The sequence below is a fragment of the Phalacrocorax aristotelis genome, chromosome 3 (assembly GCF_949628215.1).
Source record: "Phalacrocorax aristotelis chromosome 3, bGulAri2.1, whole genome shotgun sequence".
Taxonomy (NCBI): domain Eukaryota; kingdom Metazoa; phylum Chordata; class Aves; order Suliformes; family Phalacrocoracidae; genus Phalacrocorax; species Phalacrocorax aristotelis.
Window position 1 is genome coordinate 5,826,259 of NC_134278.1, and position 14,843 is coordinate 5,841,101.

At 40.6% G+C, this 14,843-nt stretch overlaps 1 protein-coding gene across 1 annotated transcript in view; it reads left to right on the forward strand.

Moving 5' to 3' along the window:
* Positions 1-14,441, forward strand: part of CDC5L (cell division cycle 5 like) — a 35,763-nt gene extending 21,322 nt beyond the window's left edge. Inside the window, exons 15-16 of the mRNA XM_075086618.1 lie at positions 11,957-12,169; positions 13,933-14,441. Of these exons, the coding sequence (XP_074942719.1) occupies positions 11,957-12,169; positions 13,933-14,037 (318 nt within the window). The 3' untranslated portion in view covers positions 14,038-14,441. The remainder of the gene's footprint in view (positions 1-11,956; positions 12,170-13,932) is intronic.
* Positions 14,442-14,843: the final 402 nt, after the last annotated feature.

A 14,843-nucleotide genomic window follows, 5' to 3' on the forward strand; every position in this document is an offset into this window, starting at 1 on the left:
AGGGTGGATGGTACTTGCTTAATGAGTCGCTATTGAATATTTTGTTTTCTCTTTATTGTTCGGTGTGTGGCCCTGTGCCTTTATGCTGTGCACTATTTCTGCAGTCCAAATTGGTTACTTCTGTGTGGGCTTTCTTGTGCTGTTGATTTCTGTTCATCTCCCAGTATTTGAATGAGTAGTTGCTGGTGGTATGCTTATTGAGCAAAGAAAGTAAGGTCAAGTAATCCATTCCTCAAACTGCTGTTGGATTTGTTCTGTATGTGCTCATTGCTCTGTAGGCACAAGACAGTCACCCAGGAAGCAAAATACAAATCAGAGGTCTTGCTAAGAAAGAAAATTGGGTTTCATCTGCTACCAGCATTGCATGGGACTCTGTGGAAGGCAGTTATCAAAATCTAGCTAGCTGTGTCTATGATAAGTTCTGTGGTCATGAGACTCCATGCCTCGCTGATGTAGCTACAGCTCCTCAGATTAGCTGGGAGCTTGGAGCACTGCTAGATAAGACTAATTGCTTGGTGTGCTTACAGTTAAGTAAGAGAGTGTGCCTGTGTGTGTGTGTGTGTTCAAAATACCGCACACCCCAATTTAGTCAGGCACCCAGGGCCAGGAGAGCCTGCTGTGCCCCACAGCTGCAGGTGCAGTGAAAGTAGTGCACTGCCTTTCACAGCTCAACGTTTTCTGAGTGCACGTGGACTCTCTGTAAAGTTAAATTTGACCTGAAAACCTCTCCCAAGTGTGTGTAAAATGCAGTTTAGTGCAGCTCTGTTGCCTGACCTATTTAAAAAGCCTTTCCTAAAAGCAAAGTGTACATATACAGTTTTCCAAGTATAGGTCACCAGCTGAATAATTTCTTAAATAATAAAAGGCGTAGCAGATTAATGAACAAATGTACGATGAAAAAAGCACAGCAATTATTTTTTCCTAACCCATTCTCAGCAATGGCAAAACCCACCTTCATTTTAACGTTTTTCCAAGGAAAATTGTCTGAAAGCAATATCAGTTGAAATAGATATTTTAATGGGAAGTATCAGACAACCTTAATGAAAAGCAGGGATATTAGCTCAGCTTTCAATACCCCAAGATACTTGCTTGTACTCTTAACTTCCTTTGAGAGAAGAGTAGAAACTGTAAGACAGAGTTTGCCAGCAACAGAAACTGATGTTGGTCAGCTTTGGGGACTGCTGCTTCCCCTTCATATTGCACTAAGATCATTAGGAAAAAAAAACATGAGTGTTTAGTGATACTTGCTGGAGACAGCTGCACATCGGGTAGTCACTGTCTAATACTGCTAGATGGGAGTGCTAACACCCTGCAGATCCTGTGCAAAACAGCCAGCTATGTCTAGTGCTGTCTTCATTGCTTGGAGATTACGGGGTGGGTTGATGGCATGGACAAATGGTCGTCTTTCTCTAACTGGCCTGTTTTCACTGCCTGAGTGATTTGGTGGTGGCAGCCTTGTATAATGTTGACATGACATTTATCTTTCTGCAGTTGATAGCGATATCACAAACAGATTTGCACTGTTATTGATGGACTTGAGGAGGCCAAGCGGAGCAGTTGCAGAGAGCTTCCGTTTGGCTTGGTATCCTGTCCAGGCAGCACCAGCAGTAATGCACAACTCGGCAATAGTTTTAGTATTAGAATGCACTGCTGTGTATTACTAATACTACCCACCTCTTTATTTTGAGGGCTTTGGACTCTTTGAATGTGTTACTTAAGGGGGCTTAAGAGTGTTACAAGACCAGTATGTGAACTTTCTTGCATTACAGATGGGGAGTTTCAGGTCCATGCGAGTGAATCCTTGTGACCTCACTCTATGACTATGGTACACCTTAGATTTGCTTGAATCCTGGTGGAATTTTCTGATCTTTCCAGTAGCTTCTGGAAGTCTAGCGTATTTGTTCAAGGCTGAGCTATGCTGCAGAGCCAGTCATTTCAGAAATGGGAGTTTTCTGATGCTCACAGTTCCACAGTGCTTTAGTTCACTACAATACCTTGTACTGCCTTCTCTTGCAAGCAATATATTTATAAAGAAAAGCATTCCTACCTAAGGTGCATGTTAAACTAGGAACCTTCTCAGATGAAATGAGATAGTAAAGGCATCTGTTTACCAAGCTAGTTGCTTCCCTTCGTAGTTCGTAGTGTAGAAACTTCCTGCTGGCATTACTTTTGCTTTGAAGATGTTTCGTAATGTTGGCTTGCAGCATACAAATATTTCTATTAAGACTGTGGTAGTTAATGTCATCATTTCAGTTGATTGCTAAATTATAAAAAAACACAATTGAAAGTGTACAGGGGAGGAAGCTCTAGTTACACTGTATATGCAAAGCATAGTACATTATCTGGTTTTTGCAGTATCCAAGATACACCAAGATGGTAGTTTACCAGACCAAAGTGTCCATTTTTGCTTTGATTGCAGCCCAAGTCATCTGAATTAATTTACATTGAAAACCAGTTGCTTCGCTGGAGTTTGATGGGCTGCCTTTTACTCTTGGCTGCAAGGTGTGTCACTTACTGGTTTATTGGAGATTGTATTTTAATTTTCTCTCTGGTTTACATGCTTCTAAAGCTTGCAGTTTCTTATGGATTTTCAGGTGTTCTGTTACTGAGAAAACACCTGGAGAAAATAAGAGAATATATAAGACTAGGGATAGAGAAATTACTCATAAAACTAAAATATGATGGAATCCCTGAGTATTCTGCTTTTATGGTCGCGTATATTCATTTGTACTACTGTGTTGCCATTGTGAAATACAGGTTTGTTTGGGGTTTTTTTTTGCTGTTGTGTTTTTTGTTTTGGTTGTTCGTGTTTTTTTAAATAAGGTCTGTTGGAAATGTAGTTGGGATCAGAGGATCACATTTGAGGACTGTCAGTGGTGTTGCCTGTCAAGCTGCTCAGAATCTGATAGAGCTGACTTTATGCAAGACCACTGTTGCAGTGTCTGATCTCTGCTTAACGTACAGATGATCATCAGGGTACATGTACTTAGCGTGGCAGTTTTGGAGGGTATCTACTTCTCCTTGGCAATACAAATTGTATTTACCTGTGGGAGAAAACACTTTTACTGTTTACCAGAATAGTTCAAACACAGTTTGTCCTATAGCTAGAATGCTCTAACATTTTAGCTGGTGCCAAAAAGGGTCAGTGCTACTTATTTTTCTCCAGCCGTCCCCTGCCATTACCTCTGACCTTGTACCAGAGTTCTTATGACTCTGTGGTAATCTGAATCAGTTCATTGAATTGGCAGGAGAAAAGTTATTTTTAGATTAAGCAGCAGACCCCTTTCCACAGTAGCCAGATATTAGATCAGCTTTGCTGTAACACATCACGTCTTTGCTTGCAAAATTTTGGAATATTTGTGAGATCCACAATGAAGGTAACCCATAACCTATAATGAGGAAAGCAATAAGTAAAAGGTTTTGTATTGCTAAGGAGAACTTATGTCTACAGTAAGAAAAAATACCCTGCCAGGGAAGATAAAAGGATTTAGCCAGAAATCTTGTGTTTTCTTTCTAGTGGGGTGAGTATTCATTGCGTATTTTTGAGCAAGTCGCACGAGTTCTGATTCGATACACCTTATTTTAGCCTCCTAACTAAAACAGAACTGCAATTGCCTTAGGCTCCCTTTGGTTTTGGTAGAGAGACAAGGCACCTCCTGAGAGCGGCTTGGCCCATTTAAGAGTTGAATTTCCCTCTCGAGTTTCCTGTTTTTCTCTTTTTATTACAGAGGCACCTAGAGCACCACAGATCAATGAAACAAAACTAGGTCTTAATGTCTCCCTTGGTTCCTCTGTCACTGGAACAGGAGTAATGTCTACCTAACGGGCCTCTCTGCAGTTCTGTTTGCGAAGCACTTGTAGACCTGTGACCGAAAATCACTACCTAAAACTGCTAAATCTTTAAGTGTACTTGTAAGGTGAATTATTAAGTCCTTGGTTTTCCCCACAAATTACATCTGCAGTTAGCAGCTACCACCCCCAAAACCTTCATCACCCTGAGCAGGAAGGAGGAAAGCAGATCTAGTTTTATGTAAATGTAACTGGTCAACTTTTAAAACAATGATGTTTCCCAGACTGTCAGTTGAACAGCTTTGGGAAACAGAACTACACTTTGCTGTTAAACAGTTATTTTCAGAGGAAAATGGTGCTAGTTGATTTTATACCAGTTCTCTTGTTATTGACCTACTTTGGGACCTTTGGAAGGAAGCAGATGAATGCCAGGAAAAGGGTTCATCATATTCTTATTTCTGTGTTCTTGTCTACGAGTCTGAGATTTGTCTTCAAATTGGACTCTTCTGCTAGTCTTTCTTCTAAAGTCATAATTGGGGGCTGGGGATGGATATTTCTTTTTGTATAGAAGAAAGTCTTTTTCTGCATGTCCTCAGTCCAGGAGATGCCAAAACATTGGAAATGAGCAACGAAAAAGTTCATTAAAAATAAGCTTAGACTGTGGAGCAGTTACTTTTTGTTTGGCCAGTTGCTCACAGTATGGTGGGAGGTTTTTTCCCTCCATGTCTACAAGTATTGATTTCCTCTGTGGTGGTAGGTTAAATCAGATTTCACATTTGGAAATGTAGTTCATAGTGGGAACTTACGTACTTAGAAATAAAGTTCAGCCTCTGCAAAGTTCTTCATTGCAAAAGGCCTTTGCACACCATCACCGTTGAAAATTGTGTTTGGACAGAGAAAAGTATAAATTGATACGGCCTTTTGCTGAAGCCACCTCGTCTGCAGACGTGTTGCTCTTTAAAGCCTGTCCTAATGTGAAGCAGTGTCAGAACCTGCGAATGTTGGGGCAGTGTGAGTTGCTGCTCACAAAGTAACTTGCTTCATTTATACTTCTGTAATAGTAGCTGCTGGAATAAGAGGACTAGTGACTGCTGCAAGCTCATCATTGCACTTCTGCTATGCATTGAGAGGGAACCAGGCTGTCTGCTAAGTTGTTTATTGCACGAGCTTCCACACAGTTGTTAGCCTTTTCTCTGGAAGAGACCAGTCCAAGAACTCTGGGTTTGCAGGGATAGTTTTTGAAGGTAACTACACTGTGCTTGCTGCTGTATCCTCTTATCAGACAGACCAGTAACCCCATGTTGCTTACAGCTAATCAGAGCTGTTAGCCTGAGGTAGTTGTTGCTGTCTGTGATCTTACTGTAATTTCCCACCCCACCCCACCCCCACCCCCTCCCGGGAGAGGTAGAGAGTTTTCAGAAAAGCTTAGTAAAAATAAATTATTTGGTTTTCTTCTTAAACTGTGCTCTTCTAGACATGTTTCTACTGTGATTGTGATATGTGGGTATCTCAGATAATACTGCTAGTCTTAGAAGCAACTCCCAAATAAAAATATTGAAAATGAGCTTTAATGTCATTGTTGTAGATCAGCAGTGAGTGATCCAGTAACTTTCTGGATTATTCTAGATCTAGATAGTTGGATGCTGTGAACCTCTGTGGGAACATTTGCTCTTGATATACCCTGTACTGTCTTTATTTGGCAGTCCTACCATGTCCTACCATGACATTTGAAGGCAAGTCATTGCAATTTCTGAAACAGTTCACATGGAGATTGCTCTTGGGTTTAGTTTTGACTGTGAATAGAGACAATAGCCTTCTGCAGATACCAGTAAGTCATAATGTTATATGATCTACACAACAAAGTACAATATAGGAGTTTATGTTGAGGCTTCCCTATTAAATGGGGGAAAGGTAGCTTTATATTCCCATGGAAGCTTTGAACATTTGGTCTAGTTTAAGTTGTGAAGTTGCAGTTGCATACCAGCAGTGCCTTAATCTGAGGATCACCTATGACTGAATCTTTCCACAAAAAACTTTGTGTGATCCCAGTCAACTAGTTTTAAATCCTACTTTGTCACCTCTTGAAAATGTCACACTCTGTCCTCTCTTGGCTGCTCTGATACCGATCAACATCTTTTCTTAATGATCCTTGTCAAGCCATGGAGTGGTTTCAGTTGGTCAGCCGAGCTAATGCTAGGGTTGATGTGAGTTTGATGGATTGAGCCCATGTTGTTCTACACTGGAAATGCAATTTTTTGTTTGATAGTAACCCCAAGCCTCAGTTTTCAGCGGAGTTGACTGTTACCTTTTACTAACTCAGAGGTAAGTGGCAGGCTATACAGAGAGTTTTGCCTGGACAGACCATAGGCAGATTAAATGGTGTTTCAAGCCAAAAAAATTGAGAAATCTGTCTAAGAGCATGGAAGTGGCAAACTATTTTTAAGTAGAGCAATTAATGAATTTTTGTTTAAAATTGTCCTATTTTAGAGTGCACCATCAAGCTTCTAAAGGCAGATCCCCAAAATATGCACAGAGGATGCTCTGGTGTTACAGCCATCATTGTCCCTGGGGTGGTTTGAAATGCTGGTGAAACCTGCTCGGTGTAACCTGGCATGTTAGCGTGCATTGTCTCATTCCAGCTACTCTGGCTGACTGAGCCAAAATGAGGCAAGTTCACAAACCCTGCTATTTAAATTACGTTAATCCAGCTGCTGCCAGCAGAATTGAGTATGGGAGGGCCGCTTGTGGGTCTGAGGTGAGGAAGGAAGTTATAGTAGCGTTTGGAGTAATCCTATATAGGTTCCAAGAGTAACCTATTCAGCTAGCGTAGCTGAAGCTGGCAGAGGATTTCTCTGCACAAGCTAAGCAGTTTTATGATGGTATGTTGATTCTCCAAGGTCACGGAACAAGTAGGTTTACTTTTGACTATGGCTCTGGTAAGAACATGCAGCAGTTTTAATTCCATGTGTTATATCCATCAGGCATGATTAAGAAGATCAATTAGAAGACAAGAGAGCTTAATGCTCTCTAGGGATTACCAGGAGCTCCACATTTAATGGAAGGAAAACAAAACAGTCAGTACATGGAAAAACAGCTCTTTGAACTGAGGAGGTGTCCTCAGTAGACTTAGTGAGATGAGGAATTGTGAAAATGTAGTTTTGAAGGCACTTGTGCCCTTCCTTCCTTAGGGTCAGTTTTTCTTAAATCTTTCCCAGTAGATGTTTGTTCTCATAAAGCAGCCTTTCCCTGTTCTTTGTTGTCCTCAGTTAAACCTTAAAACTAACCTCCTATCTAAAATTTCTTTGCCAAATTTAATTCCCTCTTCCTTTCTCGGTGGGCATAAAGGCAGACTAACTTTTTACAATGAACGTTGGGATATTTAAAACATGTTGTTGTGCCTTTCTTCATTTTCTGGAGGGGGAAAAAAAACCCCAAAACACAAAAAACCACCCTGTTTTTCAGTCAGTCTCCCTTTTCGAGATCATGTTATATAAACCTCTGATTATGTCTGTTGCTCTATTTTGGTTTCTCTTCTCTGGATCTCTAGTGTAGTATTGAAAACTGAACACAACTCTGCTAGGCACAAGGGAAGGCTTTTAGATAGGAGATTTGGGACGGGATGAGGATCTCACACTTTCCCTAACATCATATATCATCCTCCCCCATGTCTCCCCATGCTGTTCTGGTTTTGCTATAGCTGGTACAAAAGTCAGCGGAACCAAAGCCAGCCAGGGAGCACTACAAAATAAATAACTAAGTGGAGAAATCTTTCAAATGCCTTTACATTTTCTGCTAGGTTCAGGGGGGAAATGGTTGTCAGATTTTACTGAAATCTATTTCTTAGCTTTAAGCAAATAATGTAGACTACTGTTTAAACACACCTCTGCATAACTGCTTGGAATTTTTAGCTTGGTATCTGAGCCTTAAAATTTTACGAAGCTTGAACTAAAATTATATGCAGTTGTTGGCATTAATGCAGTAGTCAGCAATTTTTAATAAATAGTATTTGTTACAAAAGCTGAGACCTTCCTTTGACCTTTTTGTAGTAGGTCCTAAAATCTTGTAGTTGGGAGGAAGGAGGGAAGGTGGTGAGTGTTCACATTTCTCTCTATAAGCAGAGAAGGAAGAAAGGGCCGTTATTTCTGGGTTTAGATACTTGGGAGGCTTTTTTTTGGGCCCCCCCTCCCCCCCATTTTTCTTTTACAGCAGTGAAGCCTATGAGAACCCAAGGTGGACAAGGAACTGAGTAGAAAAGCAGGGGCCGAATAGCAGTATATAGCCTAAGGAGCTCTAGTAGTTGAACGTACGAATCTATATCCAGAGCAACTTGGAAGTATTAAGTCCAGTTCTCATTGTCTGAAAATTTCAAGAGTCCTTAAGTAATCAGGCTCTGATACTATAATAAGCATTAGATTTGAACTGGCTGTGTTTTTTGTTGGAGAAAAAAAGTGCTTTATCTCATATGCTGAAACAGTACACACTTAGGGTGGGACTGATCCACCTGACCTTAGGCAACAGTGTCAGAACAAGCAGCCTGTGCTCCCATCTTGGTCAGTGAAGAGCACTTCAGTGGCGTGCTTAGTCTCATTTTGAGGCCCCAGATCAGATGAGCCTTGCCCGAGATTTGCCGGTTTCTCTCCAGATTAGGGAAGGACCTCAGGTGACAAGCTCGGATGTTGACATCTAAAGCCAAGCAAAGTGGATCCCAACTGAAGTCTGTAAAAATGTGTGACCAACCCAGTACTCCCACAGCTACTGGCGATACTCGGAGCGTGCCGATAATTCAGCACTTCTGATCACAATGCCTTGCTCAGGTCTCTTTTCTGTACAGTGGAGATAGTGCCTATATCTGCATTTCATGTCCTCAGGTACTCAGTGTTTAACATTTTATTAGAAAATTAGGTTGTTTGACAGGTCTTCACTCAGGACGACAGAATAGTGGAACATTTCTAAATGGTCTTTTTTAACCTGTCTCAAAAGTTAAATCTTGTTGAAGTTTCATTTCACACCAAGCATGCTCTACATTGTCTGTAATGCTGTGAAACAACGTGGGACAACTGATCTTTGTTAGACCTCTGTTACAAAATTCTGTTTGCGGGTGCATCCATCTATTCCATGATCTCTAAATGTCAGTGGTTCTCAACACACGTTTTTCATCCAAGAAACAGTAATTGGAAAATAGTTCATTTACCGCACAGTTGTATTTGTTGTTGCAGTAATAGCATATTATTTACCAGTGAAGACATTTAAAGCTTTCATACTTTTCCATCAGAGTATCCTCACAAATCCCTAATCTATTTATTTAATTTTCTCTGGATTTATATAAATATTGAAAAAGAGGCGCCTTTCTGTATGCTTAAAGCACCTTGGGCATAGCTTAAGTCTACATTGCAAACAGAATCTGAAAAGCGTAGCAGTCTGCATCTCTCTCCCCAGGAGCAAACCAGACAGCTCAGAAAGTCACATTTCTCTTTCACTCACCCATTAACAGTTTGCTCCCTTGACCATTCACTGTTTATCCCTGCACCGCCTACTAAAACCGTTTTAAATGAGTGAATAAATTGTTACGGAGTAGGGCATTTTACAGAAATGTGCAGCTGCGTAATAGAGTGTGCTTTAATAAAGCTGGACGTTTGAAAGGTTGATGAAATGCACTTTGCAATAGCTTGGTGCATATGACTATGATGGCTGCACTAGTCCTGGTGGCTGGGGTTGCCTGGCTGACTGTGGTTAGATCTGTAACACACAGATCAGAAAGTAGTTCCTTCCCAATGGAGTTTAGTTTCATTGGTAAAAGATGATATCTTGGGTAATTGTAGGGTTCAGAGCAGTGAAAAGCCTCTGCTTTTTGCTTGATCAGTGGTAATTCCTTTGTATGTAAGAACATTCACCAGCAGAGCTTTGATTTTTAAAGAAACAAGGCAAGGATAGGTGATTTAGCCACTGTGGTTCCAAGTTAGGCTTTTATATTTTAACACTTGAGAAACTTACACGTTTTTCTTCATCTCCTGCACTAATGTATCTTTAACTGTGACAAAAATCAAGGTCTGAGAAGCCTGAGTCCTTTTTTGTTGAGTGTGGCGTCTTTCGCACAATGCTTTCTGAAAAAAAGATGTGGGTTTTGTTTATTTTTTGAAAGGAAGTAGCATTAAAAGAAAAACCCAACCAGGAACTTTATGTACCTATTTAGAGATGTGAAATGTGACACCTCTTCACAGTTTGGCTCAGCGGTATAGGCCTGTGTTGTTCGTTGGTTTGTGATTCAGTGTTAAAGATCTCTTTGATGCTGTCTATCATCAGGCTTTAAAACTGCTGATGACTATTTCATGCTGTTACTGCTCATTTAATTTTGCCCCACTGAATACATGTATAAAAGTACGCAAAGGTTTCTGTTACCTTTGCTATTTTATAAATGTTATATAAAACATTTATAACATGTTAACGGGAATATTCCTGTTTATTTGCGTTGTGTCCTAGTTGGCAGAATTTTGTAATTTGTATCACTTGTCCGTTTATGGATTATGTCTGGATTATGGTTTCAGAGGACTGACCTGGACAGCTTTGAGGGAACTAAGACTCCTAATCCAGGGCGCACCAGGTAGCACTTACCAGAATGAGACGGGAAGGAGAGCTTCATGTCTAACACACCAATTGCTTTGTGGTTTTGATACCGCATTTTAATCTCATCACTTTGTCATATCTGTTGTGTACGCTATTGGATTGTAAATTCTGGGGGTTTGCTTCTGGCTTTTGCTACTGACCTCAGGCAGCTGATTCATTGTGCCATCCCAGTATTGGTCTGTTAGCTGAAGATAATCTTACCTTCTTGCTGTGAGATCCATAAGGGAAAAGCCCTGCACAAAAGCAGTGTTAGGAGGGGGGCCACGGGGGAGCTCCAGATTTTTGGTATGGTGCAGGAGGGACTAATGTTGCAACATAATAGAAGGTAGTAAAGCTGAGTGGGAGATCTTATAGATTTATTTTAAGACAAAACCAGTTCCACTTATTTGCAGTCTGATACTCACGTGCTTACAGACGCCAAGACATGTAATCATGGAATGGTGTGGGTCGGAAGGGACCTTTAAAGATCTTCCAGTTCCAACCCCGCCTGCCATAGGCAGGGACGTCTTTCACCAGATGAGGTTGCTCAAAGCCCCATCCAACCTGACTTTGAACACTGAATCAAATAATCTGTCTAGCTTTCAGCTGCTGAGATGTCTGAATCCAAGGGGTCATTCTGAGATGCTTTATGTTGACACCAGGAATGAAGGGTCACCACCTGTTGAGTTCTCATCATGGCACCTGGCTTCCTCATTGGATGGTGACCATGGGGGTTATTTTGGTTTTGGGAGGGTTTTTTTGGATTTGCCTTTCATACCTTTTAGAAACAGACAGTAGTTGGTGTGTCCATCCTGTCTCAGCTCTGTGAGTTACCAGAATTTAGTCTTGGTCCTTTGTCTCCTGATGTGGCTGTCCTGAGAACATGCATCAGATAGGTGGTAGGATTTGGTTGCCGTTCTCATAGATCTGCTGTTCCTTGCAGTGCTTCCATGCCACAGCACTGCCATTCGTTTGCCAGTCAGACCAGTCTAAATGTTTTCATTACGGCTCTCTGTAACAGAGAGACGGATTCAGAGCTGCTTCAACGTTCCCGCTTGCCTTTTTACCTGATGGGATGTGATTTAGGTGAATGCTTTTGGGATAGGCAGAAGGATTGAAAGATGTAGCTGTTTCTGCATACTAAGAATATAATTCTGAAAAGGAGGTACATAATATCTTTATTTAGTTTTCCTTTACTAAGGCAAATCACAGAATCACTAACATCTCCTGTGTAAGTGGGATGTGGCATAGCAAGCTACCATAAGAGTCGTCTGCTTACTTAGCTCAGCGACTGCAACAATTCCTGTCTATAAAGCTGTACTTGTATAGCGTGTCGTCACCTCTGTTTTGGCTAGTGGACTTCACCCCTGGAATAATGTGTTTACTTTGTGAAGGTTTTCATCCAGCAATCTAAGTTGTTGTAAAACGTGCAGTATGGTTTGTTAATAGAAATCAAAGAACTCGATCAATTCTATACAGTTCCACAGATATATTTTTACAGGGTTTTTTTTCTTCTTGAATTTTGAGTTCTGGATAAATAAAACAATTCTTGGGTTCCTTCTGACAGATAAACAGAGGCCACATGACAACTGAAGCAAAGAGGGCTGCCAAGATGGAGAAGAAGCTGAAGATCTTGCTTGGTGGTTATCAGTCTCGAGCAATGGGCCTCATCAAACAATTGAATGATTTGTGGGACCAAATCGAACAGGCACATCTGGAGCTACGTACTTTTGAGGAACTGAAGAAACATGAAGATGCTGCAATCCCTCGGAGGCTGGAGGTGAGATTCCTAAATGTAATACCTTAGGTCAAATACAAGCCTGTAGTGGAAAAGATGTTTTTACAGTGCGTGGGCTCTGAGGTTCACAGCCGGAGTTTGTATCAAGTTTTTAATGGTCTTTTTAAATTATATTTTTGGCTGTTACCAGTCTCCTCTGCTGTTCACTTCAATATCAAAGACTCTGTTATATATATATATTAGAAGCTGGGACTAATCTACTAGTGTGTTCTTTAACTTTGTTTTTATTTTATTTCCTTGTGTGGTTTATTTTATTAATCTTCTGCAAAGCATATCGGCAGAAGTTCCATATCTATCATAATTTGGCTTGTTTTGGTTTTAATTACTGTTAGAACTTAGGGTAGATCAGAAATTTGTGTAAAGCCTCCTACTTCCTCAAAAGCCAGTGGACCAAATGCCCGTATATACTACAGGAGATTCTCCTTTCTTTTCACATGTTGATTATATTACTCCCTGAAGCTAATGTTGTCAGGCTTACAGATGGCTGGACTTTTAGAAAGGCAGTACTGAAATGGGGTTATTGTACTGATTTAAACACGGCTCTCTGTTTCAGAAGCTGAGCGGTTGTTCTGTAATTATAGTTCTGAGCCATCCTCAGAGTTCAGGCCATTTGCCTGCCGTCCTGTTGCTGCCTAACAACGTGTGTGTGTATGATCTGGACCATTGCTCCTGTATAACACAACCTGCCTTTACCGGCCTCTAACAGGCTTTGAGGAGAAAGATACCTTTCTCTTAAGCAGCCTTAACTTCTGCCTGGAACTAGCAGAAACAGATACACTGAGATACCTGAAAACACTGCCCTAGAGCCACTGTTCTTAGTTTAAGGATCTCCAGGATATTCTTCTCTACTTTATTCAGCTGACAAGGCAACCCTCGACAAAAACTCAGTCCTAGGCTTGAGCCAGTGCCAGGCTTGCCTTCTGAGAAATAAGTACTCATCTGAGCACAACTTTCCTCTTAATTTTTTTTTTTTTCCAGAAGAGAGGGTTCCATTGAGTCTCAAATCTTCTCAACCACTTGCTGTAAAAAAGATAAAATGTATCAGTTCTTAAAACTGATTGTGTGAAGACAGTTTAGAGATGCTGGTAGATGTGTTTACAGACTCAGAAGTGATTAATTGATTTAGTGAAAGTTAACAGTAAAAGTGTATTAAATAGCTTGATAGCTACTAATAGCAGCTGGTTTTAGTAAATGGCACTTGACTCAGGGCTAATCCTCCGAATACATTTGCTGTCTGTTCTGATACAAGAGTGACGGGAGATCAAATGAACTAGCAGCTGGCAGTTTTAGAACAAGCCGTAGCTCTCCTTCACGCACTGTGTAGTTAGTGGAAGAAGGCCAGTGGAAGGCCTTGTGGCAGGACTCAGGGTTAATTAGGAAGTTTACCCAAAAAAGTTTTTGAATGAACTCATGGAAGAGGAATCCATGGATAACTGTTAAATACAATGCGCTGCTTGTGGCAAGTTTCCAATTTGAAATCTCTCCTTTTGAAGCATTTGATATTAAGTGCTGTCAAAACCAGGGTGAGACACCTGACATTTGAAGTAAGATAACTGTGATTCTTGATACTCTAAATCGGCTGCTGTACTTTACATTTATATTTAAAATAAGTAATTTTAGCAATGGCCTGACTCAGTTCTGACCGCTTGCTCTGAAGGAGCTAAAATATAACCTTTGGTAAAGATCTTCATGGGTGTGACTACTGGAAACAGCTGACTGGTTGCTTAATTATGTTTTCCTTACAGTGTCTGAAGGAAGACGTGCAGCGGCAGCAGGAGAGAGAAAAGGAGCTCCAGCAGAGATTTGCTGACTTCATGTTGGATAAAGAGACTTTTCAAGCAAAGTATTAAAGCACAAAATTCTGTTCATCACCAATGTGACATTTTTAAAGTGTACAGATACTTCTCCAGCAGCTTTTGCCGTCAATTGCAGAGATCACTGTAGTCTGCTGTTTGCATCTTGTCAAGTTTTGTTCCTTTAAAGGACTATTCCAGATGCTCTAGGTATGAATGGCTTTGGCCAGTATTAAAAATTGGATCGAAATGTCCAAAATTTTATTAAAAGAAAAAAAAAAAAATCACTCTGGTATGATTTTAGTCGTGTCTTCATTTGCTAGGGTTATCACGTTATTCCTAGTGTTTTATCAGTCTTAAGTCCTGTAAGATACCTGCCTGCAGAATAATGTGTCTGAATAAATCTGAAATGTTAAAAAATAATTAAGAAATAAAACGCCTGTCCTTCCACTTAAATTGAATCCACCCCTATCCCTGGACTCTTTTGTTTCTGGTACGTTGTCTTTCTTCTCTTCCCCTGCTGCTGCTTTTATTTTCTAAGACTGTTAATTTGTAATAGGAAGGGCCTGGCAGGATAATTGTGGTCTGTGCAGTACCATGTTCCTGATTCTTCACTGTGCACATGACTAAAAACTCCCATTTTTATCAAGATGTTCAAATGGTCATAGTGGCAGTAAGGATAACTTCACCATCCTGAATCAGGGTAGGTTTCAATTCTATAAAAGCACCTGGCATCGCGTAACGGTTCCCACAGACGTCAGCAGAATAATGTACCCTTAAATTTTCTAAGTATTAATGCTTTTAAAATCGTCTGTGCGTAATGTGCGTTGGCGCCGTCTGGTTGCTGAACCTTTTTCTGCTGA